Source organism: Pezoporus flaviventris, unplaced genomic scaffold, assembly GCF_033815535.1.
Source record: "Pezoporus flaviventris isolate CSIRO_AGI_PZ_B2104156 unplaced genomic scaffold, CSIRO_AGI_Pfla_v1 ptg000036l, whole genome shotgun sequence".
Taxonomy (NCBI): Eukaryota; Metazoa; Chordata; class Aves; order Psittaciformes; family Psittacidae; genus Pezoporus; species Pezoporus flaviventris.
In genome coordinates, this window is record NW_026892584.1 from 14,711,058 (window position 1) to 14,727,026 (window position 15,969).

At 40.2% G+C, this 15,969-nt stretch overlaps 1 protein-coding gene across 2 annotated transcripts in view; it reads left to right on the plus strand.

Annotated features, from left to right (window-relative positions):
* The window catches only part of DCAF5 (DDB1 and CUL4 associated factor 5), a 73,137-nt gene extending 57,812 nt beyond the window's left edge, over nt 1–15,325 (plus strand). For both annotated transcript variants that reach the window (XM_061463272.1, XM_061463273.1), the window contains 2 exons: nt 6,889–7,016; nt 13,492–15,325. In XM_061463272.1, coding sequence (XP_061319256.1) covers nt 6,889–7,016; nt 13,492–15,294 — 1,931 coding nt within the window. In that variant the 3' untranslated portion in view covers nt 15,295–15,325. The remainder of the gene's footprint in view (nt 1–6,888; nt 7,017–13,491) is intronic.
* Nucleotides 15,326–15,969: the final 644 nt, after the last annotated feature.

The window sequence follows — 15,969 nt, forward strand, 5'->3', positions numbered from 1 at the left end:
AGCAATTTTCACACCTCCATTAAAAAAAAAATTCTATCAGTTGTGTAATAATTTCACTTATTTATTCCCTTTAGGTTCAGAAAGCATAGCTGTTGGTGGTAATTTGCATGGTTCCAATAACATTGTAAATATCATTGTGACCTATACAACAGAGCAGAAAAGCAATCTGTTCAGACCAGAAAAGAGGGCAGAGGAAAGGGTGTGCCAAAGTTTATTTCTATAGTAATTTGTCGTAGCTTTTATATTGCTGTTCAACTCTACTGCTGGTAACAGCAGTGGGAGGGTTGGTATAGATAAGTTGTAGATGGATATGGCAGATACTTAGCAGCAACAAAATAAGGGAGAAAATACACTTCCAAAAATAGCCACTACCACTACAGCTTTCTGCATGTTCTTTTGATGTTTAAATGTGAATTTTTACTTTGGCTTTTGGAACCTCTTCAGAGGTATGAAACCACCACAGAGCTGGTTCTGGGCACAGTCTAGACCAAGTGAGTGATTGCCTGGAAAGGCAGGTTGCCTGAAGCAAGTGCCAGCCCATTGCTCCCTCTACTTATGCTAAAGCTCTGCAAGGCCATGCTGATCCTTTAGCTTACCTGGGAGGTGGAAGGTGGGTTTGAAGGTGACAGAGGCAGCAGTCTGCAGATGAGTTGGAGCTGCTTTCTTGTGGGGAGACACTACCTTTTTGCTTTCTCATGTAATAGCAGAAGTACTAGGCTGGAGTCCCCTGTTGCCGCTTCCAAACTGTCTCCTCTTAGCATGCCAGGAAGAGAAAAAATGTTGGCCAGCCCTTGTTGTTCTTGCCCCATATATGATGCAACCAAATCAGTTTTGCCTGTGCTGCTGAGAAGACCTGAAGTTGCCCTGACTACTGCCAGAGCTAGAGTCAGATTCCTGATGTCACTAGAAGAGTGCTGCAGGGCTCTGTGCTCTCAGGCAAAAGTGCTTGTGTTTTTAAATCTAGTTTCTCTGCATATGGGTCTCTGAGGAGCAAAACATCTGTATTGTACAAAACAAATACAGGTGTGTGAGTGACCAGAAAGAGACTTTTTAAGGAGTCTAAAGATAATCTGCTGCACTGAAAGCAGAGGCCCTATGTGCTATGCGTATTTGCTTGTATTGTGCTGTGCATTTGCTTTCCAAAATCTGGTGCCTCTCTTCCGTTAGTGCATCATGACCTCATAGGATTCAAATGCAGGGCAATTGTCTACGGTCTAAATATGCCCTGGATTATTGTTAATGAAAACCAAATTAATTTTAAATGATCTTTCTACTGTAGTGCCAAGTACTACACTGGAATGGTATGCCATGGCACGCTGGCAGCTGGTTCTTCTCAGGAGTTTTCAGCACTTTGAGTAATTCACAAGGCTTGTGTGAAGTTATGCTTTAGTCTGTTGAACGTCTTTCTACCTTATATGAACAATCAGTGAGGCTTCTTCTTTTTCAGTGTCCTAGTTAGAAAGGACTTCTTCTTAATGAGGTCATTTAATTCCTCTGTTACAGAGCCAGTAGAGGATTGCTCCTTATCCCAGCAGGTTCTCCAGTGCTTTGACAGTTTTTTAAATGTTTGGAATAACGCCGCCTCCATTAGTTTGGAGGCTGTTCTACATTCTCACAGGATTTTGCCTCTAGGGCTCTTTTCCTAATAATATATCACCTCCCTTTTTACCTTATCCTTCAAATAATTCATTCTTCTGGGGTTTTTTAAACACTACTGCATGTTGTGGAGCTTGCGCGTGGAAGTCAGATTGCTGTCCAAGTATCTCACTGTCCTTCATTACGATTTACTAGTGTTTTTTAAAATGTACTGGTATGTACCATCCAGAATGTTCTCAATATGTGAAATGTCAAGTCATTTGCATAAATATTTACAAAGCCATATAATTAACAAGGGTCTCATTAGCATAATATTTAAAACATAAAGTAATAAAGCCAACTGAGAAGTAATCACTTGGGCAACTTGGTGGACATATGCTCTTGCTTCATAGCATTGTATTATTTCTTTGTTCTGTCTGTGTTGGAGCCTGTAGATAGGCCTCGTGTTGCCATGGTTTTCTTGTCAAACACATGTAGGGGAGGTCTGTTTAAAAATGTACACTTCAGATTTAGGCTTTTATAAGTTATTTCTTCCATCTGGTCAGATATTGGAATACAATTTTATTAAAGAATTTTTTGAGACTTTGTATTGCCCTCTTTGGAGCACTTGTTTGCAGGGCGTAGAGGAAGATTTTCTTGACATGTCACTTTGTGTATCAAATAAAAGCAGACCAAAAAAGCTCTGATCAACACAGCTAGAACACTAAGCCGCTACTCAGAACTGTCTCAAAGCATAGCAATTTTTGGAATGTATTGCAAAAACAGCTAGTATATCTCCATTCCTTCGCTCCAGTAGTTAGAGGTTAGACAGACAGAAACCTTCTAAAATCAGCATAATCAGCCTCTGAAAACTTTAAGACTTTTTTAAAGAATACATATATATTATTAATAACATATATGTAAGCTAATGGCTTCTGTATAAACACTGCTTATACACATGGTAACTGTGTTAAGAATGTAAAAGCTGCCACTTAAAACAGTTGTAGGACCTGTGCATGCCACTAAATTCAAAGGCAAAGAAACAACACTCTCCTCCCATTCCCTAAATAAACCCTCACAAACCTCAAAAGCAAAATTTGAGTGTTGTTGGGATAGCAGAGGTCAATTCTGCTGAAACAATACAAATAAAAATACCAGTTTAAGTGAGGACAGCAAAAAGAAATAGAAATTATTGCATGCAGAAAAAGGAAGATGGCTTCAGGAATTTGAGCAGTTTATGGCCAACCTTCATTTAATGTACAGATGCACTTCTTTTTTTTTGCCAGCAGACATGAGGGAACTTAACTCACACTGTGAGATGGCTAGAAGCTCTATGGCTACAACTAAGCCTCTGCTGAGAGACCAGGGGTATTCCAGACAAGTCTGGATTCAGGCATATGTCTGCCACGCAGATACTCGTGTAATACAGTACCAACTTTGCTGGGCTACTATAAAATGAAGGGACCACTGTCAGGATAATAATGTAGAAGAGTCTCTGTTAAGCACATACTTAGAGACATTGCTTAAGATTACAGGAGTTGGTAGACAAAAATTGAATCAGGAAAAAATGAGGTTCTGGGGCAGTCTGTTATATTTGATACAAAGATTATCAGAGTATTGCTGGAGTCAGTACTCTTTGGCTTAAATGATTAAAACCTCCCGTACTACTAGAAAAAACTGCTAAGATTTGTAATTTCAGTAATCTGTTTCTATGGGACTTTTCTGTAATGGGGCAGTTAGATGTTTTAAGGGGCTTTGTAGAGAGGTTCAGCTTCACTCTAAGAAGAGTGAAGCATGTTCTACTACCGCGCTCCCTCTGATTTTATTGTTAACAGCTTAAAAGGAATTTAGGGAACTTCAGTATTAAAGCAGAAGGTTTTGGGGTTCCTCTATGGAATCAGAACAGTTAAGGTTGAAAGGGACCTTAAAGATCATTAAGTCCATCACCCCTGCCAAGGGCAGGGACACCTTCCACTAGACCAGGTTGCTCAAAGGGCCATCCAGCCTGGCCTGGAGCGCTGTCAGGGATGAGGCATCAACAGCTTCTCTGGGCAACCCGTTCCAATGTCTCGCCACTCTTCCTTATATCCAGTATAAATCTGATATTTCAGCTTAAAACTGTTGCCCCTTCTCCTCTCACTACAGGCCTTAGTAAAAGTCTGTCTGTGTATTTCTTATCATTTTCCTCTTTATTAAAAAGCTGTAATAAGGTCTTCCCAGAGCCTTGTCTTCTCCAGGCTGAGCAACCCCAAGTCGCTCAGCCTTTCCTTGTAGGAGAGATGTTCCAGCCCTCTGATCATTTTTTTGTGGCCTTCCTCTGGACCCTCTCCAATGGGTCTATGTCTTTCCTATCCTGGGGACTCCAAAGCTGAATGCAGTACTGCAGGTGGGGTCTCACCAGAACAGAGGACATGGGCAGAATCACCTCCCTTGACCTGCTGGCCAGGCTAGTTTGGATGCAGCCCAGGATTTGATTGGCTTTCTGAGCTTCAGACTCTGGCTGAATTTGACTGCAGCCTAGGGACAGCTGCATTCTAGACATGGCATGCTGTGTACATTTTATCCAGTGCTCTTAGTGTATCGATAAATGCTTAAATTTTAATGCCGGAAGACAGTTCTGGTATTAAACAACTGTTTTCATTGTTTTACTAGGAAAATAACCATGGGTTTATTCACCCTGCTAACAGTACCACAAGAAGTCAATGACTGACTTGGAAATGCAGCCCAAGATATTGGTGCCCTAAATTTGTATTTTATTTTCCTTATAATTGTTTTTTTGCTCAGTGTCTAATTTCTGTCTCTTTTGTGTCTTGTACATAGGGCATATTTCTTGTTCTGTACTGGCAGCTAAAGTCCATGGATAGCTAAAACTTGGTTTAGGCATAACTTACAGACTTGGAAACATTCTCTAAGCAAATTGTCTTGTCATTCCTGAGGCCCTCTTTCCTGGAGCATTTGTCTGATAGGTCAAGATAAGTATGTTGAGAACTGGCCTTGATGTAACTGCCTAGCGCTGACTTGGTAGATGCAGTCAGATTGACAGCTGTGATTGGGCTGGAAGGAATGCTGTGGGAGTAAGGCAGCTTGCCATCAGCCATAAATGTGGTCATGTATGTCTAGTGGGGTGAGCAGAATGAAAGGACATGAAAAGTTTCACAAAATGGAAGAGAAATCAAAAGAGCCCAATTGACATTTAATGATGTTGCTTTCCAGTCAGTTACTTCTCAGTCTCAGCTACTTCTTGGTCAATTTTGCTTACACTGATGAAATCTTGCTCCAGTGGTGGAACTTACCTCTGAACCTTTACAGAAAATACAAGTCTACCCAAGTAAGAGAGCCATTCCAGGTAGCTCAGACACAGTGCAGCTTTGATGCACATATTTAGAAGTTAACTGGGGTGATAGTCTTCAAGTTTTCTTAATTTTAAATGAGACTTCATTCTGTATACGAAGCCTTTAAAGTGGCCATGTGTTTTGGTCTTTGGAGTTACTCGCCATCTCTTTTCCATTCTTCAGGCACATTATCTTTCTGTCCCAAAGTGCCATGAGAGTGCAGTTTGGTCTGCAAAAATTGATTTGTGCAAACAGAACACTTTCCAGAAGCAGTAAGAACATCTGAGGCTTTTTAGGAGCTGGATGACTGGCTTCTCATTTCTAAATCTTTATCGTGGCTTGTACACCACATTACACTTCAGTCTGGTCTTCACAGTGTACCTATAATGAGTGGAAGGGATAGAGTCCTTTTTTTAGAGGTGAGGGGCTGAACACATGCTCGCTAGTTGCATAGAGAACACAAAGTTTGCTTGTTTAGTGTTCAGATAATTGTAAGTAGCACAGAAGCTAAATTATTTTAACTTTTTGTAAGGTGTGCTTGTGACCTTTGAAGTTGTCAGTAGAAAGATTGTTTTTCTCTGAAGTGGTTTTCAGTTTTTACTTCCCCTCTTTTAAAAGTTTTGTGTTCTTTCACCCAAGATGGTAATTGTAACATAGAATCATAGAATAGTTAGGGTTGGAAAGGACCTTAAGATCATCAAGTTCCAACCCCCCTGCCATGGGCAGGGACACTTCACACTAAACCGTATCACCCAAGGCCTCGTCCAGCCTAGTCTTGAACACTGCCAGGGGTGGAGCATTCACAACCTTCCTGGGCAACCTATTCCAGTGCCTCACCACCATAACAGGAAAGAATTTCCTCCTTATATCCAATCTAAACTTCCCCTGTTTAAGTTTTAACCCATTACCCCTTGTCCTGTCACTACAGTCCCTAATGAAGAGTCCCTCCCCAGCATCCCTATAGCCCCCCTTCAGGTACTGGAAGGCTGCTATGAGGTCTCCACGCAGCCTTCTCTTCTCCAGACTGAACAGCCCCAACTTTCTCAGCCTATCTTCATACGGGAGGTGCTCCAGTCCCCTGATCATCCTTGTGGCCCTCTTCTGGACTTGTTCCAAGAGTGACACACTCCAATCTTGAGTGGCACTTGTTCATTCAGGTGCACAGGTGTGCTTTCTATTGGTTTTAATAGTGAATCTATGATTATAAAAAATTGCCATGGGAGTTTCTTGCTTTGGCAAGACCCAGTGAGAGTCAGTGACCAAGCAGAAGAGTTGTCTGGCTTGTTTTGGGTTTTACCATTAGCACAAAAGCATTCCACTTCAGCTAATTCCCTGCCTTGTGAAGGATATAACCCTCTGGTCATATATGTTGTTTCATGTCCCTCTCTAAGCCTGATTCACAGAAATCAGTCATTGTAGATCCTAGTCTAGGGAATGCTATGCTAAGTCCAGCTGTAATGTAGTGACTTGTGTTAGTAGCCTTGAAGATTGCCTACTTTAGATACCTACCTGCCAGACCAGAGTCAACTGTGACAGTAATGAATTGCTGATTAAAAAACAAAACAAAACCCCAAACAAGCTAAAAAAGAGTATAGCTGTTTAAAAAAGTCAAGCTCTTTATTTGTCTCTGCTTCAAATTTACAAACCGAGTACCATCATGCCTTAGGCACTACGGTTTCACTGGTGATTTCATTAAGGATGTATGTTGTTCTTATTCACATACTTGTCATATTAGGTCAAAAACCTTCCTTGTTTGTTTAGATGAATCAAAGCTAGCCTCCAAGCCCTAATTTGCAGGAAGGAGGCTTTTCATAGAGGCATTGCTCATAAAATCGGAATTTCGCAGCCAGCACAGTCCTTAAAGTATTGCAAAATAAAGCTGGAGTGCATTGTCAAATATAATATGGCTTTAAATGATTGTGAATGAAAGCAATATGAAGATTTAATTATTTGTTCCAATCTGTGCTTGTTTTTCCCCTAGGTGGCATTGGCAGGGTCGTAAATGGTGCTTTTATGGTATTGAAAGGTCATCGGTCAATTGTAAACCAAGTCCGGTTTAATCCTCACACTTACATGATCTGTTCTTCTGGCGTTGAAAAGATTATAAAGGTAAGATAAATTATGAGAAAATGTGTTCATTTAGTATTTCAGGAAGAAATGCTTGGTTTGCTCACCGTTGTTTTCCACATCCATCCTGTCTTCTCATCTTATGCTTTTGTCAAGTCTCATTTGCTGGCTAAACAGATGCAAATTTTTAATTGAGCATTTCAACATCAAACTACGTTTCAGTTTTAAAAGTTTTATAGATAAGGGATTCCCTGGATTTGTACTTTGAAAAAGGAACTATTTTTGTAATGTTTCATTCTGTACATATCTGAAGTATCATGTGAACAGTCCTTCTCAGAAGAGTTTGGTCACAGCTGTGACATGATCTCCTAAAACTTCTGGTACTTTGAGCTGAAATTTAAAAAAAAATCTCTCCAGAGATTATTGTTATGCCTTAGCCTGACCTAGCTGAATTTAGCCTAATACTGCCTCAGGAGCCCTTCTAAAATTTTTATACACACTTCTGCATTGAGTCAATTCAACATACTTTTCTGTGGCTTCCAGAGGAAACAGGACTCTTAGTACCTTCCACAATGTCTCATTTGTGAATCCTTTAACAATGTACCGTATTTTTAGAAAGTGTGTGCTTTCTTATATGGAATGTAAAGAGATAACAAATGTGGTTAGGTTCTGAAACTTTCTTTCCTTAAAGAAAGACAGCCAATATTGTGGAAGCAAGGCAAAAACTTCGTTATTTCTCATTACAAAGGTTGAGAGCGGGGAGGCAGAGGATTATACTACTCTAATGCACTTTGTATTCTGCTGCCATAGAAATTTTGCTATAATTTATGTCTATCAAAAAGTTGAAAGAAACCAGAACCATTTAATTTTTAAGTAGGATAATGAGAACTGAAGCTGCGTCTATTTGTTGAATGACTTCATAAAAATCTTACCTGCATGTGGCTATAAATAAGGTCATTTGAGTATTAGTAAATGCTTCAGTTAGCTACAAGTTGACTGAGTTAACTGGTTCTGCACAGAACTTTTCATTAGTCTACAACTTACAGTCCAGCATTGGCCTAAAACCCTTGGACCATGGCCCAGTGACGGGCTGAATCACCTGCATTACAGCTGCTATCAGCATTTGGGTTCTGGCTGTAATTCAGCTTCTCTTCTGCTTCCACTGGTCCTTTAGTTTACTTTTCTACTTCTTTTTCATCTGTGTCCCTCTTGACAGGTTTGACTGAAAGTGCTCTGAGCAGTGTTAGCAGCTCACAGATTTTTCAATTTCTAAGCAGTCAAACTGACACTGTTTAACAGCAGTTTTGCCAGAGGCTATTTTTTTTTTTGCTTTGGGAACTTGATTCACGCAGCCTGAGTTCTTCCTTTTGGATTTTAGATATGCTGACCCTTCACCCTAAGAATCCTTCCTGCATGAGTGTGCTCAGACTGTTGGATTAGCATTGGTATAAACATCCCCTGTGTTGCTTTTGTGTACTTCTGCAAGGATTTTGGTGGGGTTTGTTTGCCTAGTGATTAAAAGGTTAGTTCGATTAAGGCGTCAGTCACAGGTTGTGTAACTCTTTCAAAGACATCTCTGCTTGAGTGCTTCCTTAGAAGAGAATTCCTGTTGTGTCGCAGGATGTGCAATGGAACTTGTGTAGCTACTTTGAAGGAACTGAATTCCCCAAACATTGCAGGCTAGAAATAAATTAAGGGAAAGGTGTTTAATGTATTAAATTTGTTAGCAAGCCAGAACTTCCTACCCTTTTGTGTTGTATGTCATTTTGCCTCAGCTTTTAATGTGCCTTCTTTGGGGATCAGGTTGTTTTAAGGCTCATACCTTGTCTGATCTTCATGACTTTGCTCTTTAAAGGTATTGTCTGAGTGAACAGTGGTTTGTGAGTGACCATACAATAGTGGTTTCTTCTTCGTTCCAGCTACTCCTACAGATAAGCAGGGGACTAGTAGCTGCCACTAGCAGAAGGGCAAAACAGGAAACACAACATCAGCCATTCTTAGGGGCTATTTAAAGCATTAAAACCAGCTGGGAACACAAGTCATTTGCTTGCATGGCTTTCTTTCCCCCATACTAATGCTTGATGTGCTTGCTTGGAGAAGTTGAGATGACAAGAGGAAGAGGCATAAATAAAAAATATATTTAGGTTCTTTTATGATTTCCTATTTTTGTTGGGTTTTGTTTGTTTTAATCAGTTCCTTAAGCAGTGGCCTTCCTTTTACTGTCCTTCAAGTGTCTCCAAAAAATCTTTCTGGAATTAAATAACCAAAGATAACTTCACTGTGGCTGGTTGGTGTATTCCATTCCTTCAATCATAGAAACTCTGTGATGAATTAAAAATATGGGTGCTAGTAGCTGTTTGTCTGAGCCTTAAATTTTTAGACTAGCTGGCATAAATTTAGTACTTCCAGAAGTGAAGAACTGATAGCACCAGCATCAAGGCATGATACAGACAAGCCATTCAGTATTTCCACGTGCTTCTGCCAACACACTTGCTATTTTAATGCTGATTGCAAATGAGATACAAATTCATCTCAGGCCTAGCCCTGCTGAAATAAATAGTTCACAAAAATGATTTTGACCTTTGTGGTTATGATTTTTTTTGCTTTAGTTTTATTTTATTGTAAAGAACCTGCAGGAATACAATTCAGTAACTCAGTGGTTTACGGTTTGATTTCTGCTAGGACTAAGAATACAATGGATAAGATGAGGGTGTGTGTGAATATTAAGTGAGGAGGTTTCAGAAACCTAAAGTAAGACTCAACAAGCTCATTAATAAAGGATACTAGAAGCCTTGACTCCAGATATTGTGTGCTGGACACATTAGCCCAGATGAATTGCTCATTGCCCTGCATTTCAGAAAGCTGAACCTCCGTAAAATAGAAAAGCACAGCTGTGAACTAAAATTATCATTTGCAGTAAGCATTCACCATGAGAGCTAAAGCGATGTAAAACAGAAAAATAGTCTTTCCCCACAGTTAACTGTGTGAGATATTGGGATGCGCTAGCAGAAAAACTAATTGCAGAAGAAATAAATGAGGCATTCCCTTTGTTGTGTGGGGCTTAGAGGAGGACCATGGAGAATTGTGGAGTTAGAGGAAAGTTACAGAAAAGATAAAATAGAGAAAAGTGCATAAGGATTTTCAGAAAGAAATAGTGATTTTAATTGGAAATGGAATACAGTGTATCTAGGCACCACTGTTGAAGGTCCCATTTGTTTAAAAACCATCATTGTATCAAAGACAGCAAAGTCTATTTGCCAATGTTGCTATGGTGACAGATTAATGTCATTGTGGCTAGCTGCCTCTTCTGAATCAGATCATCTAATATAGCTGGGTTTAATTATTCTCATGCTACAGGCATAACTACTTTTTTGTTTTAAGTTCTGGGGGGTTGCTACCATGGAATACAAGCAATTCAAAGACACTGTCTCAAGCATCTCTGCTGAAGCAGAGAACCAGTTTTGTACTCCTCTGTTTTTTTTCCTACTTTTATATCCATACTTGGGGCATCAGTGAGTGATACCCAGCTCCTTAATCCTCTGACAGGGAAAGAACTTCTTGATAGATGGTTGCTTCAGTGGGATGATTTGCCAACTTATTTTCTCCGATTTGCTAGCATTCTTCCCCAACATGGTGTCAGTCAGAGGATGAGAAAAAGGCCAAGTTATTCCATTTACAAAGAAGTGCCTTTCAGATGCCCCAGAGTGTGCTGGACCAGTTGCTGCCAGTTTAAAGGCAAGGACAGATTTTTAGTCTGATTTCTTTCTGGCAGGCCCTTGTACTCCTTCATAGCAAAATGTCTAAGAAGTAGCGATATCAGTCTCCAGAGACGTCTGATACTGTACAAACAGATTCATCTTGAATTCCCTTGACTTCTCTTTATTATTTACTCCTCTGTGAACAAATCTGTCTCGGAAGGGAGAAGCCTCACTATGGACTCTTTGTAGCTATCTTTAAAATATAAAACATTGCTGTATTTTCTCTTACGCTTGCAGAGTGAGGAGAAAGATCTGGTAGACTAGCAAGCATGTGGAGTTTCTCTGTGCATACTTTATGTACCTTTTTAGATGACTTTTCATTGAAAAAAGCCTGTCTCAGAGGGACTTCAGAGCAGACTACCTCTCCATTTATATTGGTTCGTACAGAATCTTAAGAATTTTCTAATTCTCTTGCTTAAAATGAAAGCAGTTTTAAAACCTAATTAATCGATCTGATTCTCCTAAGACTCTTTGAGAAAGGGGCATGCCAGCCTGCTTGTCCAGGTATGCAGTATTAAGCATTTACAAAAAAGTATATGCTGCTTAAATGCAGAAAGATCTGATCCACCTGTTGACCTGCTAAGTAGTGGAACAAAGAGGAGAAAAGAGCTGACATTTTGAGAGGGTACTGAACATTTGCTAGTAAAATTGTCAAGAAGGCTGCAATGCAGAATAGTCCACTGGGCAAATAGAGTTCTTGTTTTTTCATTTAAAAACATATATTCCCAGATCAACAATCTCTCTCATGCATCCACTGAGAGAGGACTCTTTCCTACGTTGTCTTTAGGAAGTGGAGCATGGGAAGTAATTAGAGGATGAGAAGAGATTCTTTCTGTTCTCTTGAATAATTCAAAAAGGCTAAGTATGGTTGATGAAACTGTACATAGTGGGCTTAGGTTGGGTTTTGTTATTTTTATCTAAACTTGGTGCTTGTCTCTTGAGCTATGTGTCTAGTAAGTGCAGTACTTAAACCAAGCAACAGAGACTGTCTGGTTTCAAGTATTAGATTAATGAACTGTACTAGAAGAGAATTTGCATAAGTATTGCAAATAAAAATAGCAATTAAGTACAAATAGCCAATACGCCTTGACATTGAAGCATGCTCCTAGGAACAGGCTAATGTACTGTAATGCAATGTAAAATACCTTTGCCTTTGCTCTGAAAGGCAGCTTGATGGTTGCCATACAGATAAAAGGTGTATCTGCAGCCCACTTTAATTTTGGAATAGTGTCTCTTTTATCTACATAGCCAAATCATACACAGAAGCTCTGTTAACTGTAAATTACAGAGGGTGCAAAATAAAGGCATTTAAGTTTGGGAGAATTCCAGAGTAAAGGCTACCTGTACATCTTAAATTTGACTGTACTGAACATGTAGCTGCAAGACAATTTATTACATTTTACTTCTGATATTAAAGGTGTAAGATCTTATTGTATACTGCTGAAAATATCTGTGAGTACAGAATTATGAGCGTTCTCTTGAGTTCTCTTTACAGTGCTTGTCATGGTAGTATCAGATTATGCTGCATGTGTTAACTATGCATCTGTGAGATGAGTGCTGATTATACCGTTTACACAGGCGAAACACTTTTTGTTAGTGGTTTTGTTTGCTTGGAACAAAATTTGACTAATTTATGTTGGGAAAAGAGTTTGATGTTTTTGCCAAAGTCTATCCAAAAAGGCCAACCTGGTATAGACAGCTGGCATAGAGGTTTTTTCTCCTGAGCTTGTTAGCATGGTAAAACCAAAGCGTGATTGAAATCGGATACTTTATAAGCATAACACTAGGGAACTATGGTGGATAAGCTACATATTAGCTCTGCTTACATTAGGTGTTGTGCATCACATTAACTACCAAATAAAGAATAATATGATAGTGGTTGTCCAGTGAATGCCTTAATCTTATTGCCCCCAAATCTGTGAGTAAAACTGAGAAGGGTAAGTAGATCCAACTGTTATTTCTATGGATTACCAGTTTCTTTGTGATATTGGTATATTTTCTTGGGGCTGTTTTTATTTCCTTTCCCTCCCACACCATTAAAAAGGAGGGAAGGCTAGATGGACAGCGCAGTCAAGGCTGTTGCTATTAGTGAAATTGTTACACTTTGCAATGTTACTAACCTCTCTCTGCTTCAAAAGTAGCTTTCAGTAAAGCTCTTCTCCTTCACCTAAAATTGTTGCTGTATCTTGAGAGCAAGTTGGGTGCTTTCTTTTCCTTCACAACTGTTCCCTAAACGGAGTACTGCAGCGCTGCTTTTCACCTCCATACATTCAGCTCCCTTTGGGCTGATCAGGTGTGACTGATAATGAAGCTGGATGAAATGTTACTCTACATCACTGGCACAAGCAACTCTAGTTTCCTGGGAAACAAGTGCCTTCATTAGTGCCAAGACTGTATTGTAGGCAACAAACTATTCTTACTGTTAGTGAGTAAGCATGTCCTATTATATAAAAATAGAGCCCTGCAATTTTAGAGAAATTGCTACACAATGAGATATTGATGGATAATCTGCCATGTGAGAGCTTTTAAATTCTGGATGTGTGAAGTAGATTCAGGAAAAACACATTTGTAAAAGGGGAATAAAAAAACCCACATCTCTGGAATACTTTGAAGTGTTGGTCTGAGGGGTAAAAAATAATAATAAGAACAATCTGCAGCTTGCAATTGTTTTGGGTGTTTGAGCTACTGTTCTGTTTCAAGTGCTTATAATAGTTTATGAACTCAACATCATATGATTTTTCTTCTTCTTTTTGTTACAGATCTGGAGCCCTTACAAGCAGCCTGATTGCACAGGGGATCTGGATGGTAGAATTGAGGATGATTCACGTTGCCTCTACACTCATGAAGAGTACATCAGTCTTGTGTTGAACAGTGGTAGTGGTCTGTCCCATGATTATGCTAACCAGTCAGTCCAGGAAGATCCACGGATGATGGCTTTTTTTGACTCCCTAGTGCGCCGGGAGATTGAGGGCTGGAGTTCTGACTCAGACAGCGACCTCAGTGAGAGCACAATCCTGCAGCTCCATGCAGGAGTAAGTGAACGCTCTGCTTACAGTGAGTCGGAGTCCTCCACCTCTTTGCATCACTCCCCACCACATATGGTTGAAGAGTCTGATGAAACTGCCTATAACTTAAGGGCCTTAAGATCAACTGCATCCCCCTCAGCCAGAGAAGATGTGGCTTCCCGTCAGCAGCGGCTCTCTGCGCTTAGAAAGTATCAGGATAAACGTCTCCTGGCCCTTTCCAATGAGTCTGATTCTGATGACAACACCTGTGAGGCAGAACTAGATACAGACCTTTTCCCACGGCCACGGTCCCCGAGTCCTGAGGAGAATGAATCCAGCAGTTCCAGCAGCAGCAGCAGTACAGAAGAGGAAGAGGAATTGAATGAACGACGCACATCTATGAGGCAACGTAATGCATTGAGGCGCCGACAAAAGGTGCAAAAGGAGGAAAGGACTAGTACTAACACAGAGAGTGTGACGCCCTGTGTAGGTGAGGACATCTATGATTACCCCCAGATCAAAGTGGATGATCTTTCTTCTTCTCCAGCTTCTTCACCAGAAAGGAGTTCAGCCAACAAAGAAGTTCTCAAAGAAAGGACATCACTTTGTTCAGACAGTGAGTCAGTGGAGAGAAAAATTTATAAAGCTTACAAATGGCTTCATTATTCTTATATATCGTATTCAGCTAATAAAGATGGTGAATCCTCCAGAGGAGATGGAGAGAATGATGAAGGGAAACCAGGAACTAGTGGAAGGCACAGTGCAGCACACTTGCTAAATAAGGAAGATGCTAGGAACTTGAGTTCAGTAGTTCCTCAGGGTTCCCCAGCTATTTCTACTGGAAGCCACAACAGAGAAACTTTAAAAGAATGTTGCTTAATAGAAAACTCTAGTAATGGTCAAGCTCATGAATGTGACAATCAGCGATGGATGGAGGGTCAAGAAAACACATCTGAAGACACAAGCAGTGGAGGTATAGAGCATACTTTTGAGACTAAAAAGCTCAATGGAAAAGCTAACTGTAAAGGGCTAAACAGTTGTAGTGAAGAAATTCAGACTGCAGGACTTGTGGAACAGAAAAATAGTCAGAACTGTCAACCAGCATCAAGCCATCACTCACTGGTCCCTCCATTCTCTGCTGTTGCCATCTGTAGTATGTCAGGTCACTGCCCCAGAAACCAGACTGATGACCATGAGGAGAGGAGCCTCGACACCTCCTGTGTTAACCACAGTAATGGCCACTTGCATCTGCACCCTTCATGCTTCAGCAATGGACAGAGTTTCGGAGAGCAGGAGGCTGTGACGCAAGGACTACAGGTACACTCAAATGCTGATAATGGCAACCTTGTACAAGTGGGCGGGACCTTGCTCAAAGACTGCTGCCTGTCTGAAATGGACTCCAACAGCTACAGTGTGAGCACAAGAGAGGATACTGCTGACTTGCATCCTACAGGCAGTGAGAGCACTGAATCTCTCGGAGGACTGAAAAGACACAGAGTGGAGTTGGAAGATGCAGATTCAGAAAGTTCATCCTTAGAAAAGAAGTTAAAAACATGATAAATGCAAATGTCTGTCATAGTGTGCACTCTCTCAAAAAAAAGGAAAACAAAAGTATTAAAGGCACATAGAGCTTGGGTCTGAAACATTGCGTTTGATTCTCCATTCCATTCTTCAGTGGGTCTGTTTTAGATTGCCAGTGGTTCATGCTGTATAAAATTCCAACTTACTCCTTAATGAGACTGAGTCTAGTGTACCCATACAAGGTTCTGTTTAAAGTAAATCCTTATTAAGACGGTTGACTGACTTATTCTTGTGTGAACATGTGTCGTTTGTTCAGCCAGCCAAACAGGATGACTGCTTTAAGGTTTAATTGTTCTTCTAAGAAGGAATTTTTCCTTAAGTACTGACACTTGCTTCACATTTCAAGCTCAAGAGTGATTGAATTAAATCACACTGGTGGTAGCTTGGGGTGTGTTTCTCATTGAGGAAACTTTTCTGGGCCCTTTATTCTGCTTCAGAAACTAAAGAAATGCAGCCATTAGGGAGGATGTTTTCAGAACTGACTGGTATCTTTAGAGATGATACTTTGTGAAGTGCTTGCTTCTGGTACAGTTTGGTGACATTATTTCTATGCCAACAGAAAAGCTGTAGGAAATAAGCCTCTTTCCAAAAATCACCTTTAGACTGTTCCCATGGTGACATTCAATTTTGTAGGTTTTTTTGTCTTTTTAA